The 22,236-nt window shown below is 41.4% G+C and overlaps 3 protein-coding genes across 4 annotated transcripts in view; 2 read left to right on the top strand and 1 right to left on the bottom strand.

Moving 5' to 3' along the window:
* The first annotated feature begins 1,326 nt into the window (after positions 1-1,326).
* Positions 1,327-9,770, top strand: LOC308323405 (uncharacterized protein). The gene is made up of 4 exons (XM_080775133.1): positions 1,327-1,462; positions 2,688-2,855; positions 4,709-4,852; positions 6,735-9,770. Exons 1-4 carry the CDS (start codon positions 1,360-1,362, stop codon positions 8,762-8,764), a joined length of 2,445 nt encoding a protein of 814 aa, XP_080631259.1. The 5' UTR covers positions 1,327-1,359; the 3' UTR covers positions 8,765-9,770.
* Positions 9,771-11,299: 1,529 nt separating this feature from the next.
* On the top strand, positions 11,300-20,980 carry LOC308323404 (uncharacterized protein; the record flags this gene model as incomplete). Its single annotated transcript, XM_080775132.1, has 5 exons — positions 11,300-11,435; positions 12,667-12,834; positions 14,688-14,831; positions 16,714-17,285; positions 20,969-20,980. The coding sequence occupies exons 1-5, from the start codon at positions 11,333-11,335 to the stop codon at positions 20,978-20,980; spliced, it is 999 nt and encodes a 332-aa protein (XP_080631258.1). The 5' UTR covers positions 11,300-11,332.
* LOC308324515 (multidrug resistance-associated protein 1-like) overlaps positions 19,202-22,236 on the bottom strand; it is a 43,608-nt gene continuing 40,573 nt past the window's right edge. The window contains exon 30 of one of the 2 annotated variants that reach the window (XM_080776563.1): positions 19,202-21,968. In XM_080776563.1, coding sequence (XP_080632689.1) covers positions 21,860-21,968 — 109 coding nt within the window. In that variant the 3' untranslated portion in view covers positions 19,202-21,859. The remainder of the gene's footprint in view (positions 21,969-22,236) is intronic. The other variant, XM_080776564.1, reaches the window with a different exon arrangement.

The raw sequence follows: 22,236 nt of genomic DNA, 5'->3' as shown, positions 1-22,236 counted from the left end.
AAGCCTGGAAATAGACTTTTTCCTAGGTCTAGTATAGCACTGGGCTTTGTTTCAGCCGTAGCTTGGGTTTGTTTATTTCCGGGAAATTCTAAACCCTAACACGACACGTTAGTGGGACATTTTGCTAGAGAGCAGAGCGCTAGTAAGGTACTCGCTATTCCGTTTTTAAGCCATATGTCTTATGTACTGTTGTTGTTCTGCTAACGCCTGACTGCTATTCGCCCCAGTGTAGGCCGCAAGGCAAGGGTTAAAGTGGTTAATGTACGAAAAGAGCCATGGTGTGAAGGCAGTTTAATGGCATACGAAAAATGTACATGTCGATTTCGAATGCTTCGTTATTTAAAAAAAAAAACTCGTAACATTAGCCGCTGTTGTGAGGCGCTCTACACTTCCTCGTTGTAGAGACAATCCTTTTAGCCTCGGTCGCATAGACCATAGAGTAGGTCGACTAAAGACAAACAACTGCTATTAATCCGTTTTTGAGGGTAAACTCTACAAAACATTGTGATGGCACTAGATGGAAGTATGAAACCACAAATGGCAACCTGTTGTTGAACGAGCACGAGTAGATTTATAGTAGACTACTAGTAGAGGCCCTACCATGTGCACCCCTTATATTTGAGCGGCCAACGCATGCATGGCTTTGTGTGTGTTTTTCGCATGGCTTTGTGTAATGTTAATGTACATCCTCCATGACGTCATGTGGCGTAATGCCAAAATATACGTGTGTATATCCGCACAGGATACTCTGACAAAAGGTACAATGGCTATTCTGACAGTACAACAAGTATTGCATAAATCAGAGTGTAAAATGAAAACAAATGGACCCTTAAGGGTCACACATCCACAACAATCAAGCAAGTTACTGGCCAGAAGAGTATTAATTTATTCATAATTTCATTGTTATTCTCAGTTTGTAAATACATCAAAGATGCGCATATAATCAATTTCTAATGGCTGAAGCCTTGGCCTGGAAGGGAGGTCATCAGGTGGTCTCCAACCTTCTTAGAGTGTTTCAACCCTCAACCACTACACACTCCAGTTGGCGGGTCAGCAGTGATCGGCCAAGTCACTGCCCCTCTCCTCCAGGCTTCCAGCTATAGACGAGTCCACGGAGGGGCGCCCCGGGTTTAGCCATCACCGAGGCGCAGTCAGCACCGTGGGGATGGCCACACCTGGCCAACAGGGAAGGAAGTGACCTGCCGGCCAGGTGCAGCAAACCAGTGCTGACCACACCCCAGCGACCGCTGCGCCCAGGGCACGTTAGTAGGTGTGTGTTGCATGTTTTTATGTGCTGCTCAGTAAGCTTGACATGGTTCATGCTTGCCTCTCCCTCTCTTTTCAGGCTTGTCGTTTGGTATGGAGATGCCAGGGATCCGGGCCGGGTATTACACCATGTCAGAGCGGCAGCAGGTGGCCTTACTGATGAAAATGACAGCTGAAGAGTCCGTCAACAGTCCAGGTGCGTGCTTGTAACGGAGGCCACATCTCCATTGTATCTCTGTTGTCTTGTATTGTTTTATTTATTGATAAAACAAAGAGGACTCCTGCACATTAAAAAAAAAGCGCAGAAGTTGTTAAAAAAAAATAAGGAAGGGATGGCAGGGAGAAAGTGAAGGAAGAACTATCCAAATTTAGCAGCAAAGGTAGCTGAAGGAAGGAGCAATACAAGGGTGAAAAATCATTTTGAAGCAACGACGGCTCCTGAAAATGGTTACAGGGGGGGCTGGCTATTTAGAGCGGGGGGGTAATGCGTCTTATAGGGGATTCACACTGAGTCCATTTAATTTGAACCGTTCCCGAATACGGTTGCCTGATCCCCACTGGCCATGATTCACATTGGGCTTTGATTCTAGCGCACCCGAGTACACTTTCACAGCATAACACACTTTGATCCTCCAGGTGGCGGTGTGCTTGATGGCTAGCGTGCACGGACACTGACCATCAACTCTGTGACATTGTCTCCAATAAATCCAGACACACTGCATTGCATTGCCTCTTTGCCGTTACTTCACTGTCCGCCTGCCTGCTATTCACTGTGTCAGTCAGTTCTGTGCTCCAGTGTCGTGTTTGCTATGGATTCTACTTTAGCATTTTATTATTTGTTTCACTTTGGAGACTAGAGCCACATGTAGTCCGCAGATTAAGATTAGTGCGTACTGCGCGTATTCGCTGATTCAACAGGAGACGGGCGGAGTTGAGAAATGCGCTGGTGTTACACGTCGTGCAGCGTCTGTGTGTTTTATTTTGTTCACGCTTGGCTCGTCGATTAGACACTAAAAAAACAGTCCACTTCCTCCTTTAGGTACGCATGCATTCACATTGGAACGATCCGTATCCGAATACACTTCAATGGTCCAGTGCCCCCCATGCATCGTTCACACTACCACAACATCTGCCAAGTAATGTGGGCTGTGTCGTTGTGAGATAGCTTCTCGCCCAGAAAGGGAGTTAACAAGCTCCCACCATCTCTTGCCGGTGATTGTATTGTCCGTGAGTTCCTTTGTGAGTTTGGCGTTATGGTTCCTTTTGGCTTGCTTCTCAGCCTGGTTGAATGTGCGATTGAGCGTCTGGCCTGATCTGGAAAGGCCCGATTCATTTGTTGCAAAGATATACTATACTATATGAATGTTATTTTACCTATCCATTCATCATATACAGTAATCTGTCATTGTTTTCTTTCTCAGATACCTGTTCTGCCCTGTCCCCTGTGAAACCAAAACATCTCTGCTGTGACCAGTGCGGAAGAAACTTCACCCAAGTGTCTCATCTTAAAGCCCACCAGAAAATCCACACTGGAGAGAAGCATCAATGTGTTACCATGTTGGACCCAGTGATCAAGTTATACAGAATAGGTATGTCAAAAATCTAACATCACATACTGCTACAGAAGATTATTGTGGATGTGGACCCTGTTCACTGAGTGTCGGTGGACATTTGATGTTTGATGTTACAACACATCAGCTAAAGGTTGGCTATTAAGCAAATTATTTTTACATATCCACATATTTTTCATCAAATAAACTTAATTTCTTCACTATCTTTCTATACAATCTCCAGAAAGGCCAAATATAACAGCATAAGGGCTACTGTTTACACATCAAAGAATCAATGCATTTATCAGAGCATTTATGTAAGAATGTAGCTGTAGAAGCCATACTCACTGTTTTATTATCATGATTGTTGTAGTTATTATTTAGCATTAGTTTGATAGGATAGATTATTAGTTAATTGAATTATTGTAGTAAAGTAGGCCTGGGTAATTGTAGAACGGCAGGCACCTGGGTGCACAAATGGTTTTTAACAGCACATTGAGAACAATGCCATAAGGAAGAGAAGCTTGTAATGCATCACTGCACTTTAAAGGAGTAAATGCAAACAAAAAACGGCATTCATTCTTATTACAGAGTCCACAAATCCCATATATGACATTACAATTTGCAGCTCAAAAGAACACACAGAGAAAACCCCCAGAACACAGAAAACCCACTGAATGCAGAATGTTCAAAGTTCAGGTTGTGTGGGTGTAATTGAGGTTATAAAACCTAAAAGAAAAATTAATGTCATGAAACCATTACATTTTCCCTGAAACAGACTGTATCAACTTTGAGTGACTTGACTGTCGTACACGTCAATATCGCCATGACAGTTTGTTTATTTTTGGACGACAACTCTTATATGAGACGATTTTAAGATGACCCAATAGAGCATACATTGGCAACTGGTAGCCGGGGGCCACATGCGGCCCATCACCATCACTTTATGCGGCCCTCAGGTCCATATCCGAACATTAATATATTATTGATTTCAGCTAATTACTTGTATTCAAATGCTATTGTCTTTGTTTTATGTCCAATGTATTTATATTTAGTTGCAGAACTAGAACTAAATGCATTTGAAATTAAATAAAAATGTTTCAAAAATAATAATCTGGATTTCAATTCAAATATAGCAAAAATAGCTGATCTACAAGCGGTTTGAGCTTGTAGATCGGCTATTTTTGCTATGACAGTAATATGCAATGTGGCCCTCTGGAGTGAGTGTGGAAATATAGTGGCCCTCTCCATCGTCAAAGTTGCCCACCCCTGCCATAGACAAATTACTTCTGTGAACCAGGGGATGAGCGAGTCACGTCAGGACTTCTGTGATATATTGCTCCAAGTACAGCCTGAATAGCAGCGCCCACACGTCAAATATCAATCTGAATACTGCCGAATGACGCTGTTGAGCAGTCTAGAAATAAATAGACAGGGATGTAACATTGTTCCTCTAGTACAGTGGAGTCAAACTGGTGATCCGCGGGCATTTTGCGGCCCGCAGAGCCGTTATTGCTATATGAAGTAGTAGAGTCTAGTACTTCATATAGCTTAATGAAATGAACTCAAAGGCATGACTCACTTCACACTGGGTGTGATTTATTTGATCTAGCACTGCTACGACATTGTCAAACTTGCGTTCATAATGTGTAGTATAGATGAACAGCCTTTTGTATGCTTAATAAGGAAATTAATACAAATATTTAGCTGCAGCCTGAACATATTATGCCACTTTTATGGTGTAATGACTTCACACATAGGCTACTATAATAACATTTAATTGGATAATAATTAAGGAGGTGGAGACCCAGAGACCCAGAACTTAATTTGTTGGAAATTAATTAATCTGTCATTGTTTTCTATCTCAGATACCTGTTCTGCCCTGTCCTCAGTGAAACCAAAACATCTCTGCTGTGACCAGTGCGGAAGAAACTTCACCCAAGTGTCTCATCTTAAAGCCCACCAGAAAATCCATACTGGAGAGAAGCATCAATGTGTTACCATGTTGGACCCAGTGATCAAGTTATACAGAATAGGTATGTCAAAAATCTAACATCACATACTGCTACAGAAGATTATTGTGGATGTGGACCCTGTTCACTGAGTGTCGGTGGACATTTGATGTTTGATGTTACAACACATCAGCTAAAGGTTGGCTATTAAGCAAATTATTTTTACATATCCACATATTTTTCATCAGATAAACTTAATTTCTTCACTATCTTTCTATACAATCTCCAGAAAGGCCAAATATAACAGCATAAGGGCTACTGTTTACACATCAAAGAATCAATGCATTTATCAGAGCATTTATGTAAGAATGTAGCTGTAGAAGCCATACTCACTGTTTTATTATCATGATTGTTGTAGTTATTATTTAGCATTAGTTTGATAGGATAGATTATTAGTTAATTGAATTATTGTAGTAAAGTAGGCCTGGGTAATTGTAGAACGGCAGGCACCTGGGTGCACAAATGGTTTTTAACAGCACATTGAGAACAATGCCATAAGGAAGAGAAGCTTGTAATGCATCACTGCACTTTAAAGGAGTAAATGCAAACAAAAAACGGCATTCATTCTTATTACAGAGTCCACAAATCCCATATATGACATTACAATTTGCAGCTCAAAAGAACACACAGAGAAAACCCCCAGAACACAGAAAACCCACTGAATGCAGAATGTTCAAAGTTCAGGTTGTGTGGGTGTAATTGAGGTTATAAAACCTAAAAGAAAAATTAATGTCATGAAACCATTACATTTTCCCTGAAACAGACTGTATCAACTTTGAGTGACTTGACTGTCGTACACGTCAATATCGCCATGACAGTTTGTTTATTTTTGGACGACAACTCTTATATGAGACGATTTTAAGATGACCCAATAGACTCTATTGGGTCATCTTAAAATCGTCTCATATAAGAGTTGTCTATTGAATAGAGCATACATTGGCAACTGGTAGCCGGGGGCCACATGCGGCCCATCACCATCACTTTATGCGGCCCTCAGGTCCATATCCGAACATTAATATATTATTGATTTCAGCTAATTACTTGTATTCAAATGCTATTGTCTTTGTTTTATGTCCAATGTATTTATATTTAGTTGCAGAACTAGAACTAAATGCATTTGAAATTAAATAAAAATGTTTCAACAATAATAATCTGGATTTCAATTCAAATATAGCAAAAATAGCTGATCTACAAGCGGTTTGAGCTTGTAGATCGGCTATTTTTGCTATGACAGTAATATGCAATGTGGCCCTCTGGAGTGAGTGTGGAAATATAGTGGCCCTCTCCATCGTCAAAGTTGCCCACCCCTGCCATAGACAAATTACTTCTGTGAACCAGGGGATGAGCGAGTCACGTCAGGACTTCTGTGATATATTGCTCCAAGTACAGCCTGAATAGCAGCGCCCACACGTCAAATATCAATCTGAATACTGCCGAATGACGCTGTTGAGCAGTCTAGAAATAAATAGACAGGGATGTAACATTGTTCCTCTAGTACAGTGGAGTCAAACTGGTGATCCGCGGGCATTTTGCGGCCCGCAGAGCCGTTGTTGCTATATGAAGTAGTAGAGTCTAGTACTTCATATAGCTTAATGAAATGAACTCAAAGGCATGACTCACTTCACACTGGGTGTGATTTATTTGATCTAGCACTGCTACGACATTGTCAAACTTGCGTTCATAATGTGTAGTATAGATGAACAGCCTTTTGTATGCTTAATAAGGAAATAAATACAAATATTTAGCTGCAGCCTGAACATATTATGCCACTTTTATGGTGTAATGACTTCACACATAGGCTACTATAATAACATTTAATTGGATAATAATTAAGGAGGTGGAGACCCAGAGACCCAGAACTTAATTTGTTGGAAATTAATTAATCTGTCATTGTTTTCTATCTCAGATACCTGTTCTGCCCTGTGCCCAGTGAAACAAAAACATCTTTGCTGTGAAGAGTGGGAGAGAAGCTTCAAAATGAACCAGAGAATTCACACTGGACAAAAGCCTTTCTTTTGTAACCAATGTGGGAAACGCTTCACCCAGCGGCTGCATCTTAAGTCACACCAGAGAACGCATTCTGGAGAGAAGCCTTACAGCTGTGAACAATGTGGGAAGATGTTTAGTGAGTTAAGACACTTAAAATGTCATCAGCTTATCCATACTATCCATACTTACTGCTGTGACCAATGTGGGAAGAGCTTCAACAGACAGTCTTCTCTTGTGACACACCAGAGAATTCACACTGGAGAAAAACCTTACAGCTGTGACCAATGTGGGAAGAGCTTCACCAGACAGTCTTATCTTGTGACACACCAGAGAATTCACACTGGAGAAAAACCTTACAGCTGTGACCAATGTGGGAAGAGGTTTAGTGATTCAGGAGCCTTTAAAAGACATCAGCGCATCCATACTGGAGAGAGGCCTTACAGCTGTGAACAATGTGGGAAGCGCTTCACAGAACGGCCGCATCTTAAGGTACACCAGAACGTTCACACTGGAGAAAAGCCATATCACTGTGTCCAATGTGGGAAAAGCTTTGCTCGAGTGACTAGTCTTAAGATACACCAGAAAGTTCACACCGGAGAAAGAACGTATTATTGTGTTCAATGTGGAAAGTGGTTTAGTCAGTTAGGACAATTAAAACGTCATCAGCGTATCCATACTGGAGAGAAGCCTTACAGCTGTGACCAATGTGGGAAGAGGTCTAGTGATTCAGGAGCATTTAAAAGACATCAGCGCATCCATACTGGAGAGAAGCCTTACAGCTGTGACCAATGTGGGAAGAGGTTTAGTGATTCAGGAGCATTTAAAATACATCAGCACATCCATACTGGAGAGAAGCCTTACAGCTGTGACCAATGTGGGAAGAGGTCTAGTGATTCAAGAGCATTTAAAAGTCATCAGCGCATCCATACTGGAGAGAAGCCTCACAGCTGTGACCAATGTGAGAAGAGATTTGCTCAAGTGTCTCATCTTAAGAAACACCAGAAAGTTCACACTAGAGAGAAACCTTACAGCTGTGACCAATGTGGGAAGAGGTTTCGTGATTCAGGAGCATTTAAAAGTCATCAGCGCATCCATACTGGAGAGAAGCCTTACAGCTGTGACCAATGTGGGAAGAGGTTTAGTGATTCAGGAGCATTTAAAAGTCATCAGCGCATCCATACTGGAGAGAAGCCTTACAGCTGTGAACAGTGTGGGAAGAGTTTCCGTCATGCACACACTTTAAAGCTCCATCAGCGTATCCATACCGAAGAAAAGCCTTACTGCTGTAAACAATGTGGGAACAGTTTCCGTCATTCATCAACTTTAAAGATTCATCAGCGAATCCATACTGAAGAGAAGCCTTTCTGCTGTGACCAATGTGAAAAGAGCTTCACCACAAAGTATAGTCTTGTGATACACCAGAGAAATCACACTGGAGAAAAACCTTACAGCTGTGACCAATGTGGGAAACGCTTCAAACAAAGGACACATCTTAAGACACACCAGAGAAATCACACTGGAGAAAAACCTTACAGCTGTGACCAATGTGGGAAACACTTCAAACAAACAGCACATCTTAAGAGACACCAGACATTACATACTGAATTGAAGCCTTACTTCTGTGAACAATGTGGAAACTGTTTCCGTCATGAATACACTTTAAAGACTCATCAGCTCCTCCATACGGGAGAGAAGCCTTACTGCTGTGATCAATGTGGGAAGAGGTTTCGTCAGTCAACAGAATTAAATACTCACCGGCGAATCCATACAGGAGAGAAGCCTTACTGCTGTGACCAATGTGGGAAGAGTTTTCTTACTGCAAGTAATTTAAAGTCTCATCAGCTCTTCCATACTGGAGAGAAGCCTCACAGCTGTGACCAATGTGGGAAGAGTTTCCTTCATTCACATACTTTAAAGAGGCATCAGCGGCGAGTGCATCCATGCTGAGCCTTTCTAGTGTGAACAATGTGGGAAGAGGTTTTGTCGTTCATAATAATTAACAAATTAAGCGTCATCATCAGTATACAGTAGGGCTGACCTCGATTAGTCCAATAGTCGACTAATCGATCGGAACGGGTCTCAGTCGACTGACCTCCTCTCAGTCGATGTTCACCAATGTTCTTTTAATATATATATATAATTGTATTATTCCACTAGGTCTGTGGGGGACATAAACACATTTGAACATGCTTCTGACTGTTTTTAATCAATCTCCAATGTGCATGTGGAGTGTGTCTGCCTGTGTGGCAATGTGCCACTGCCTGTGACTTGAATCGCACAGTGCGCTGGCCTGATAGACTCCAGAATCTCAATCTCACCTGCTGTGCTCAATCTGGCTAATGACAAGCCTCTCAGTCGATGTTCACAAAAAGAAAAGAAAAGGGGGTTATTTTCTTTTTTTGGGGGGGTGCTCGACTAACAGCAAATGTATTCATATTATAGTCGACTATACAAATCCTTAGTCGGGGACAGCCCTAGTGTACAGTAACAACAACTGATGAAGGTCAACTATATGTTGACCTTTTCAACTCTGAGATGACCTGTTTACTGTACTGAATAGTTGTACTTTTTGTTTTGATTGTTCATGAAAAATGAAAAAAATAAGAGAAATGTCATTATATTCAAACATTTAATCGGCACAGCACATGTGATATAGGCCTACTGTGTAATATACATATTTTATTTTCCTATACATTTCAAAGCTGACACATTGAATCTCCACAGAAATGCACACAATTCTTAATAATGACAGATCGGTTTTGTAGAGTTATGGGGGGAAAAGTAATTGATTTTCTTGAAAGGCTTCTGTATGGTCTGATTGTTATAAATAAATAGCTGTATGTACAACATACATTCATGGATACTGCTTCAACCATGTCAGCTTTTATGAGGTGTTCATGAAACATGAGTCATTTGTGACTGATGAAGCAGCGAACAGTGAGTCGTGTGCAAAGATTTCAACATCATTAATTTGTTCATTTCAGCCCTCATTTATCTCTAGGGTCCCCCCCCCCCGTCCCCCCCTATTGTTTACCAACCCCCTAGTCTCGCGTTACCAGACTGTTGACTCTCACAATTTACCAACCCCCTAGCCCTGCATTTCCGGAGCCGTAGTAGAACAAGTTACTGTGTCCGGTACATTGTTTATTAAAATCCAAGCCTGGAAATAGACTTTTTCCTAGGTCTAGTATAGCACTGGGCTTTGTTTCAGCCGTAGCTTGGGTTTGTTTATTTCCGGGAAATTCTAAACCCTAACACGACACGTTAGTGGGACATTTTGCTAGAGAGCAGAGCGCTAGTAAGGTACTCGCTATTCCGTTTTTAAGCCATATGTCTTATGTACTGTTGTTGTTCTGCTAACGCCTGACTGCTATTCGCCCCAGTGTAGGCCGCAAGGCAAGGGTTAAAGTGGTTAATGTACGAAAAGAGCCATGGTGTGAAGGCAGTTTAATGGCATACGAAAAATGTACATGTCGATTTCGAATGCTTCGTTATTTAAAAAAAAAAACTCGTAACATTAGCCGCTGTTGTGAGGCGCTCTACACTTCCTCGTTGTAGAGACAATCCTTTTAGCCTCGGTCGCATAGACCATAGAGTAGGTCGACTAAAGACAAACAACTGCTATTAATCCGTTTTTGAGGGTAAACTCTACAAAACATTGTGATGGCACTAGATGGAAGTATGAAACCACAAATGGCAACCTGTTGTTGAACGAGCACGAGTAGATTTATAGTAGACTACTAGTAGAGGCCCTACCATGTGCACCCCTTATATTTGAGCGGCCAACGCATGCATGGCTTTGTGTGTGTTTTTCGCATGGCTTTGTGTAATGTTAATGTACATCCTCCATGACGTCATGTGGCGTAATGCCAAAATATACGTGTGTATATCCGCACAGGATACTCTGACAAAAGGTACAATGGCTATTCTGACAGTACAACAAGTATTGCATAAATCAGAGTGTAAAATGAAAACAAATGGACCCTTAAGGGTCACACATCCACAACAATCAAGCAAGTTACTGGCCAGAAGAGTATTAATTTATTCATAATTTCATTGTTATTCTCAGTTTGTAAATACATCAAAGATGCGCATATAATCAATTTCTAATGGCTGAAGCCTTGGCCTGGAAGGGAGGTCATCAGGTGGTCTCCAACCTTCTTAGAGTGTTTCAACCCTCAACCACTACACACTCCAGTTGGCGGGTCAGCAGTGATCGGCCAAGTCACTGCCCCTCTCCTCCAGGCTTCCAGCTATAGACGAGTCCACGGAGGGGCGCCCCGGGTTTAGCCATCACCGAGGCGCAGTCAGCACCGTGGGGATGGCCACACCTGGCCAACAGGGAAGGAAGTGACCTGCCGGCCAGGTGCAGCAAACCAGTGCTGACCACACCCCAGCGACCGCTGCGCCCAGGGCACGTTAGTAGGTGTGTGTTGCATGTTTTTATGTGCTGCTCAGTAAGCTTGACATGGTTCATGCTTGCCTCTCCCTCTCTTTTCAGGCTTGTCGTTTGGTATGGAGATGCCAGGGATCCGGGCCGGGTATTACACCATGTCAGAGCGGCAGCAGGTGGCCTTACTGATGAAAATGACAGCTGAAGAGTCCGTCAACAGTCCAGGTGCGTGCTTGTAACGGAGGCCACATCTCCATTGTATCTCTGTTGTCTTGTATTGTTTTATTTATTGATAAAACAAAGAGGACTCCTGCACATTAAAAAAAAAGCGCAGAAGTTGTTAAAAAAAAATAAGGAAGGGATGGCAGGGAGAAAGTGAAGGAAGAACTATCCAAATTTAGCAGCAAAGGTAGCTGAAGGAAGGAGCAATACAAGGGTGAAAAATCATTTTGAAGCAACGACGGCTCCTGAAAATGGTTACAGGGGGGGCTGGCTATTTAGAGCGGGGGGCGGGGGATAATGCGTCTTATAGGGGATTCACACTGAGTCCATTTAATTTGAACCGTTCCCGAATACGGTTGCCTGATCCCCACTGGCCATGATTCACATTGGGCTTTGATTCTAGCGCACCCGAGTACACTTTCACAGCATAACACACTTTGATCCTCCAGGTGGCGGTGTGCTTGATGGCTAGCGTGCACGGACACTGACCATCAACTCTGTGACATTGTCTCCAATAAATCCAGACACACTGCATTGCATTGCCTCTTTGCCGTTACTTCACTGTCCGCCTGCCTGCTATTCACTGTGTCAGTCAGTTCTGTGCTCCAGTGTCGTGTTTGCTATGGATTCTACTTTAGCATTTTATTATTTGTTTCACTTTGTAGACTAGAGCCACATGTAGTCCGCAGATTAAGATTAGTGCGTACTGCGCGTATTCGCTGATTCAACAGGAGACGGGCGGAGTTGAGAAATGCGCTGGTGTTACACGTCGTGCAGCGTCTGTGTGTTTTATTTTGTTCACGCTTGGCTCGTCGATTAGACACTAAAAAAACAGTCCACTTCCTCCTTTAGGTACGCATGCATTCACATTGGAACGATCCGTATCCGAATACACTTCAATGGTCCAGTGCCCCCCATGCATCGTTCACACTACCACAACATCTGCCAAGTAATGTGGGCTGTGTCGTTGTGAGATAGCTTCTCGCCCAGAAAGGGAGTTAACAAGCTCCCACCATCTCTTGCCGGTGATTGTATTGTCCGTGAGTTCCTTTGTGAGTTTGGCGTTATGGTTCCTTTTGGCTTGCTTCTCAGCCTGGTTGAATGTGCGATTGAGCGTCTGGCCTGATCTGGAAAGGCCCGATTCATTTGTTGCAAAGATATACTATACTATATGAATGTTATTTTACCTATCCATTCATCATATACAGTAATCTGTCATTGTTTTCTTTCTCAGATACCTGTTCTGCCCTGTCCCCTGTGAAACCAAAACATCTCTGCTGTGACCAGTGCGGAAGAAACTTCACCCAAGTGTCTCATCTTAAAGCCCACCAGAAAATCCACACTGGAGAGAAGCATCAATGTGTTACCATGTTGGACCCAGTGATCAAGTTATACAGAATAGGTATGTCAAAAATCTAACATCACATACTGCTACAGAAGATTATTGTGGATGTGGACCCTGTTCACTGAGTGTCGGTGGACATTTGATGTTTGATGTTACAACACATCAGCTAAAGGTTGGCTATTAAGCAAATTATTTTTACATATCCACATATTTTTCATCAAATAAACTTAATTTCTTCACTATCTTTCTATACAATCTCCAGAAAGGCCAAATATAACAGCATAAGGGCTACTGTTTACACATCAAAGAATCAATGCATTTATCAGAGCATTTATGTAAGAATGTAGCTGTAGAAGCCATACTCACTGTTTTATTATCATGATTGTTGTAGTTATTATTTAGCATTAGTTTGATAGGATAGATTATTAGTTAATTGAATTATTGTAGTAAAGTAGGCCTGGGTAATTGTAGAACGGCAGGCACCTGGGTGCACAAATGGTTTTTAACAGCACATTGAGAACAATGCCATAAGGAAGAGAAGCTTGTAATGCATCACTGCACTTTAAAGGAGTAAATGCAAACAAAAAACGGCATTCATTCTTATTACAGAGTCCACAAATCCCATATATGACATTACAATTTGCAGCTCAAAAGAACACACAGAGAAAACCCCCAGAACACAGAAAACCCACTGAATGCAGAATGTTCAAAGTTCAGGTTGTGTGGGTGTAATTGAGGTTATAAAACCTAAAAGAAAAATTAATGTCATGAAACCATTACATTTTCCCTGAAACAGACTGTATCAACTTTGAGTGACTTGACTGTCGTACACGTCAATATCGCCATGACAGTTTGTTTATTTTTGGACGACAACTCTTATATGAGACGATTTTAAGATGACCCAATAGAGCATACATTGGCAACTGGTAGCCGGGGGCCACATGCGGCCCATCACCATCACTTTATGCGGCCCTCAGGTCCATATCCGAACATTAATATATTATTGATTTCAGCTAATTACTTGTATTCAAATGCTATTGTCTTTGTTTTATGTCCAATGTATTTATATTTAGTTGCAGAACTAGAACTAAATGCATTTGAAATTAAATAAAAATGTTTCAAAAATAATAATCTGGATTTCAATTCAAATATAGCAAAAATAGCTGATCTACAAGCGGTTTGAGCTTGTAGATCGGCTATTTTTGCTATGACAGTAATATGCAATGTGGCCCTCTGGAGTGAGTGTGGAAATATAGTGGCCCTCTCCATCGTCAAAGTTGCCCACCCCTGCCATAGACAAATTACTTCTGTGAACCAGGGGATGAGCGAGTCACGTCAGGACTTCTGTGATATATTGCTCCAAGTACAGCCTGAATAGCAGCGCCCACACGTCAAATATCAATCTGAATACTGCCGAATGACGCTGTTGAGCAGTCTAGAAATAAATAGACAGGGATGTAACATTGTTCCTCTAGTACAGTGGAGTCAAACTGGTGATCCGCGGGCATTTTGCGGCCCGCAGAGCCGTTATTGCTATATGAAGTAGTAGAGTCTAGTACTTCATATAGCTTAATGAAATGAACTCAAAGGCATGACTCACTTCACACTGGGTGTGATTTATTTGATCTAGCACTGCTACGACATTGTCAAACTTGCGTTCATAATGTGTAGTATAGATGAACAGCCTTTTGTATGCTTAATAAGGAAATTAATACAAATATTTAGCTGCAGCCTGAACATATTATGCCACTTTTATGGTGTAATGACTTCACACATAGGCTACTATAATAACATTTAATTGGATAATAATTAAGGAGGTGGAGACCCAGAGACCCAGAACTTAATTTGTTGGAAATTAATTAATCTGTCATTGTTTTCTATCTCAGATACCTGTTCTGCCCTGTCCTCAGTGAAACCAAAACATCTCTGCTGTGACCAGTGCGGAAGAAACTTCACCCAAGTGTCTCATCTTAAAGCCCACCAGAAAATCCATACTGGAGAGAAGCATCAATGTGTTACCATGTTGGACCCAGTGATCAAGTTATACAGAATAGGTATGTCAAAAATCTAACATCACATACTGCTACAGAAGATTATTGTGGATGTGGACCCTGTTCACTGAGTGTCGGTGGACATTTGATGTTTGATGTTACAACACATCAGCTAAAGGTTGGCTATTAAGCAAATTATTTTTACATATCCACATATTTTTCATCAGATAAACTTAATTTCTTCACTATCTTTCTATACAATCTCCAGAAAGGCCAAATATAACAGCATAAGGGCTACTGTTTACACATCAAAGAATCAATGCATTTATCAGAGCATTTATGTAAGAATGTAGCTGTAGAAGCCATACTCACTGTTTTATTATCATGATTGTTGTAGTTATTATTTAGCATTAGTTTGATAGGATAGATTATTAGTTAATTGAATTATTGTAGTAAAGTAGGCCTGGGTAATTGTAGAACGGCAGGCACCTGGGTGCACAAATGGTTTTTAACAGCACATTGAGAACAATGCCATAAGGAAGAGAAGCTTGTAATGCATCACTGCACTTTAAAGGAGTAAATGCAAACAAAAAACGGCATTCATTCTTATTACAGAGTCCACAAATCCCATATATGACATTACAATTTGCAGCTCAAAAGAACACACAGAGAAAACCCCCAGAACACAGAAAACCCACTGAATGCAGAATGTTCAAAGTTCAGGTTGTGTGGGTGTAATTGAGGTTATAAAACCTAAAAGAAAAATTAATGTCATGAAACCATTACATTTTCCCTGAAACAGACTGTATCAACTTTGAGTGACTTGACTGTCGTACACGTCAATATCGCCATGACAGTTTGTTTATTTTTGGACGACAACTCTTATATGAGACGATTTTAAGATGACCCAATAGACTCTATTGGGTCATCTTAAAATCGTCTCATATAAGAGTTGTCTATTGAATAGAGCATACATTGGCAACTGGTAGCCGGGGGCCACATGCGGCCCATCACCATCACTTTATGCGGCCCTCAGGTCCATATCCGAACATTAATATATTATTGATTTCAGCTAATTACTTGTATTCAAATGCTATTGTCTTTGTTTTATGTCCAATGTATTTATATTTAGTTGCAGAACTAGAACTAAATGCATTTGAAATTAAATAAAAATGTTTCAACAATAATAATCTGGATTTCAATTCAAATATAGCAAAAATAGCTGATCTACAAGCGGTTTGAGCTTGTAGATCGGCTATTTTTGCTATGACAGTAATATGCAATGTGGCCCTCTGGAGTGAGTGTGGAAATATAGTGGCCCTCTCCATCGTCAAAGTTGCCCACCCCTGCCATAGACAAATTACTTCTGTGAACCAGGGGATGAGCGAGTCACGTCAGGACTTCTGTGATATATTGCTCCAAGTACAGCCTGAATAGCAGCGCCCACACGTCAAATATCAATCTGAATACTGCCGAATGACGCTGTTGAGCAGTCTAGAAATAAATAGACAGGGATGTAACATTGTTCCTCTAGTACAGTGGAGTCAAACTGGTGATCCGCGGGCATTTTGCGGCCCGCAGAGCCGTTGTTGCTATATGAAGTAGTAGAGTCTAGTACTTCATATAGCTTAATGAAATGAACTCAAAGGCATGACTCACTTCACACTGGGTGTGATTTATTTGATCTAGCACTGCTACGACATTGTCAAACTTGCGTTCATAATGTGTAGTATAGATGAACAGCCTTTTGTATGCTTAATAAGGAAATAAATACAAATATTTAGCTGCAGCCTGAACATATTATGCCACTTTTATGGTGTAATGACTTCACACATAGGCTACTATAATAACATTTAATTGGATAATAATTAAGGAGGTGGAGACCCAGAGACCCAGAACTTAATTTGTTGGAAATTAATTAATCTGTCATTGTTTTCTATCTCAGATACCTGTTCTGCCCTGTGCCCAGTGAAACAAAAACATCTTTGCTGTGAAGAGTGGGAGAGAAGCTTCAAAATGAACCAGAGAATTCACACTGGACAAAAGCCTTTCTTTTGTAACCAATGTGGGAAACGCTTCACCCAGCGGCTGCATCTTAAGTCACACCAGAGAACGCATTCTGGAGAGAAGCCTTACAGCTGTGAACAATGTGGGAAGATGTTTAGTGAGTTAAGACACTTAAAATGTCATCAGCTTATCCATACTATCCATACTTACTGCTGTGACCAATGTGGGAAGAGCTTCAACAGACAGTCTTCTCTTGTGACACACCAGAGAATTCACACTGGAGAAAAACCTTACAGCTGTGACCAATGTGGGAAGAGCTTCACCAGACAGTCTTATCTTGTGACACACCAGAGAATTCACACTGGAGAAAAACCTTACAGCTGTGACCAATGTGGGAAGAGGTTTAGTGATTCAGGAGCCTTTAAAAGACATCAGCGCATCCATACTGGAGAGAGGCCTTACAGCTGTGAACAATGTGGGAAGCGCTTCACAGAACGGCCGCATCTTAAGGTACACCAGAACGTTCACACTGGAGAAAAGCCATATCACTGTGTCCAATGTGGGAAAAGCTTTGCTCGAGTGACTAGTCTTAAGATACACCAGAAAGTTCACACCGGAGAAAGAACGTATTATTGTGTTCAATGTGGAAAGTGGTTTAGTCAGTTAGGACAATTAAAACGTCATCAGCGTATCCATACTGGAGAGAAGCCTTACAGCTGTGACCAATGTGGGAAGAGGTCTAGTGATTCAGGAGCATTTAAAAGACATCAGCGCATCCATACTGGAGAGAAGCCTTACAGCTGTGACCAATGTGGGAAGAGGTTTAGTGATTCAGGAGCATTTAAAATACATCAGCACATCCATACTGGAGAGAAGCCTTACAGCTGTGACCAATGTGGGAAGAGGTCTAGTGATTCAAGAGCATTTAAAAGTCATCAGCGCATCCATACTGGAGAGAAGCCTCACAGCTGTGACCAATGTGAGAAGAGATTTGCTCAAGTGTCTCATCTTAAGAAACACCAGAAAGTTCACACTAGAGAGAAACCTTACAGCTGTGACCAATGTGGGAAGAGGTTTCGTGATTCAGGAGCATTTAAAAGTCATCAGCGCATCCATACTGGAGAGAAGCCTTACAGCTGTGACCAATGTGGGAAGAGGTTTAGTGATTCAGGAGCATTTAAAAGTCATCAGCGCATCCATACTGGAGAGAAGCCTTACAGCTGTGAACAGTGTGGGAAGAGTTTCCGTCATGCACACACTTTAAAGCTCCATCAGCGTATCCATACCGAAGAAAAGCCTTACTGCTGTAAACAATGTGGGAACAGTTTCCGTCATTCATCAACTTTAAAGATTCATCAGCGAATCCATACTGAAGAGAAGCCTTTCTGCTGTGACCAATGTGAAAAGAGCTTCACCACAAAGTATAGTCTTGTGATACACCAGAGAAATCACACTGGAGAAAAACCTTACAGCTGTGACCAATGTGGGAAACGCTTCAAACAAAGGACACATCTTAAGACACACCAGAGAAATCACACTGGAGAAAAACCTTACAGCTGTGACCAATGTGGGAAACACTTCAAACAAACAGCACATCTTAAGAGACACCAGACATTACATACTGAATTGAAGCCTTACTTCTGTGAACAATGTGGAAACTGTTTCCGTCATGAATACACTTTAAAGACTCATCAGCTCCTCCATACGGGAGAGAAGCCTTACTGCTGTGATCAATGTGGGAAGAGGTTTCGTCAGTCAACAGAATTAAATACTCACCGGCGAATCCATACAGGAGAGAAGCCTTACTGCTGTGACCAATGTGGGAAGAGTTTTCTTACTGCAAGTAATTTAAAGTCTCATCAGCTCTTCCATACTGGAGAGAAGCCTCACAGCTGTGACCAATGTGGGAAGAGTTTCCTTCATTCACATACTTTAAAGAGGCATCAGCGGCGAGTGCATCCATGCTGAGCCTTTCTAGTGTGAACAATGTGGGAAGAGGTTTTGTCGTTCATAATAATTAACAAATTAAGCGTCATCATCAGTATACAGTAGGGCTGACCTCGATTAGTCCAATAGTCGACTAATCGATCGGAACGGGTCTCAGTCGACTGACCTCCTCTCAGTCGATGTTCACCAATGTTCTTTTAATATATATATATATATATATATATATAAAATTGTATTATTCCACTAGGTCTGTGGGGGACATAAACACATTTGAACATGCTTTCTGACTGTTTTTAATCAATATCCAATGTGCATGTGGAGTGTGTCTGCCTGTGTGGCAATGTGCCACTGCCTGTGACTTGAATCGCACAGTGCGCTGGCCTGATAGAATCTCAATCTCACCTGCTGTGCTCAATCTGGCTAATGACAAGCCTCTCAGTCGATGTTCACAAAAAAAAAAAAATTATTTTTATTTTTTGGGGGGGTGCTCGACTAACAGCAAATGTATTCATATTATAGTCGACTATACAAATCCTTAGTCGGGGACAGCCCTAGTGTACAGTAACAACAACTGATGAAGGTCAACTATATGTTGACCTTTTCAACTCTGAGATGACCTGTGTACTGTACTGAATAGTTGTACTTTTTGTTTTGATTGTTCATGAAAAATGAAAAAAATAAGAGAAATGTCATTATATTCAAACATTTAATCGGCACAGCACATGTGATATAGGCCTACTGTGTAATATACATATTTTATTTTCCTATACATTTCAAAGCTGACACATTGAATCTCCACAGAAATGCACACAATTCTTAATAATGACAGATCGGTTTTGTAGAGTTATGGGGAAAAGGTCATTGATTTTCTTGAAAGGCTTCTGTATGGTCTGATTGTTACAAATAAATAGCTGTATGTACAACATACATTCATGGATACTGCTTCAACCATGTCAGCTTTTATGAGGTGTTCATGAAACATGAGTCATTTGTGACTGATGAAGCAGCGAACAGTGAGTCGTGTGCAAAGATTTCAACATCATGGCCCTCATTTATCAATAAATCAGCTGATCCTTCCTTAATTTCATTCCTAGCAGTGATAAATGTGACGGCTGAAATCAATCTGGCACGCCCTATGAAATCATGCCTCGCCCTCGTTTCTGCGACATGAACAACTGCAATACGACCACACAACGTATGGAAACCATGGTTACATGATGGAAAAAGCCAATAAAAAAGTTTCCCCCGCTTGCCTTGCTGACAGTCTTATTTAGATTGTCTTGCTAGTCGCTGCAGTGGCTGGGCTGTCAACAGTCAATTATATGAATGTGCAGCATAAACCTTAACGTAGCCTCATGTGGCATTGGCACTGGTGGTGGTGGTGGGCTGGCTGGGTTAGCCTACCTATCTCTGATGCAGTCCCCACTTGCGCTGGCACGGCACATTCGGCCCATTCTTTCACATGTATTATTAGTTTTATACATTTTAGGATGCCTGTGACAGCCTGTCAGCAGTTCAGACAATGCTGCTCCGCTTGTGTACGACAGAAAAACAGGTGAGGACAAAGCCTACGACGTGATTTTTGTCCTGGCGCACGTTCAAGTTCAAGGCTTTGCGGAAATGTTAAATGCCGAAAATTGCGGTTATTTCCGGCGTGCACCCATATTTTGGCGTACGCCGTGTTGATAAATGAGGGCCCAAAGCTCTGGCCACTAATGGAAAGGCACTATAGACTGGGTATGCGCCTGAAAACATCATGTACTTTCTGGCCTTGACAGCCCATACTGTACATCCAAGCAGAAAGTAATAAGTGAAATGAAAAGTCCTACCTGATTGCATTAAACGTTAAACTCACTTTGCCACTAGATTTGCCCCTGCATTTATGCATGCGCATACCCTCTATGGAAAAGCCCAATAAAAGCTGACATAGATGTTTTGAATTAGATCTTTGTCAAGTGGAGTGAAGTCAAGAAGTAATAGTTGAGCCTGATGAAGGCCGAAACGTGTTTTTTTTTTTTTTTAACCCTTGTTTTTTAATAGAATGAAATGAAGGATTTTTCTACCTCAAATGCACAGAGTTGCATTTCTACATAAAGGACCCACGAAGCGCTTATTCTTTTCTTGTTCTTCTCTGTAATTGTTTATTACGCTTGATTGATTGATTATGCTCTTGTGTTTTGAATATGTGTTCTTCTGGAGGGATGGAATGTCTCTATTTTTTAAACCCACTATCTTTAACCTTTAAGCATATTGACTAAAGATGCAAATCAACTAAACAAATGCACTGTAAATTAATTAATTGAACATCGAAAAGGCACTTGAATGGCTGATCTGAAAATACCCTGAACGTTTATACAAAATTGTATGTGTTAACAAGTGCTGGTATGGTCTAGCCTTTTCTGCAACCTTCATGCCTAAATAATAATAAAAAACTAACCATGCTCTGAAAGTTTCACTCCAATGTGAAAGGACAATACAAACATAGCCAAACCTTTGTCAACATGATTTACATTCTTGATATTCTGTTGTATCAAGAGCTCTGTTTGTTGCATATAAATAAATAGGTGGTTCTTTTGCAAGGTTTTGAATTTCAGTGACATTTCCGTGAATACAAGGCTGAGAAAGACAGCTTTTCCCTTTTAAACATGTTCACATGACATGATGACGTTTGCACTTATTCAAGCACCTTTCACACAAGTATACATAGTTAAGAGCTACATGAAGAATGATGTGTTTGTGTATGTATAGAGCTTTTCTCTATTATGGTACATGGAGCTATTATATAGGAGGCTGGTGCCTCGCGGGCAGCCATACGTTTTGGTCATCGCTGTCCTCATTCATTACACAACACACAGCAGGTTCCACGAGTCACTGGTACGATCTTTGACAAAGTCATATTGAGACGCTGTAAAAGTATACCACTTTTCTCTTCTGGGGATTACGAGAGTATGTCTTTGGCATGTGCATCACAGTGTCAAACACAACCACAGTCCAGTCCTCGTTGTCCCGCCTGTGATGAGAATGAGCCAGATTGTCTCTACTCTTTGAGTCTCTCGTGGTCAAGTCCTCCATTAAAGGCCCTTCATCAACCATGTCCAGTCTGGTTCTGGGTGTTTCATGGTGGATGCCGGGTCAGATCAGGCCAGACCGGCTTCCCGGCACATGTGATAGAACTGGCCACGCTGGGAGATCAGGTTGGAGGGGGAGTCCATCTCTGTGATGTAACCTCTGTCCATCACGATGACCCTGTGGATAATGAAATACTGTATTAGACGACTGAGTGTAAACACCTGCATTGTTCTCTTATGTGACTTAACCATATTATTTTGTAGTTAGTCAGACCGGGGTGCTAAAACCACCTAGCTGTGCTTTTATTTATTTATTTATTTAAAAGTCATGGTTGCACTCGGGTAAAGAGGGTATGCGTGTGACATCATCATCATACCCGGAAGTTATGTGGGAACGCATACTGAGTGGCAACACAACTACTTGTCTGGCCTTGATAGCCCGTACA

The sequence above is a fragment of the Protomyctophum bolini genome, assembly GCF_963924005.1.
Source record: "Protomyctophum bolini genome assembly, chromosome: 11".
Taxonomy (NCBI): domain Eukaryota; kingdom Metazoa; phylum Chordata; class Actinopteri; order Myctophiformes; family Myctophidae; genus Protomyctophum; species Protomyctophum bolini.
Note: the sequence above shows the minus strand (reverse complement) of the source record. Positions and strands in the feature narration are given on the sequence as shown.

Coding starts and splice junctions, on each gene's coding strand:
- LOC308323405 (XM_080775133.1), top strand. CDS start 1,360: ATGGAGATGCCAGGGATCCGGGCCGGGTATTACACCATGTCAGAGCGG. Junction 1,463..2,687: donor AGAGTCCGTCAACAGTCCAG/GTGCGTGCTTGT, acceptor TTTCTTTCTCAG/ATACCTGTTCTGCCCTGTCC. Junction 4,853..6,734: donor GATCAAGTTATACAGAATAG/GTATGTCAAAAA, acceptor TTTCTATCTCAG/ATACCTGTTCTGCCCTGTGC.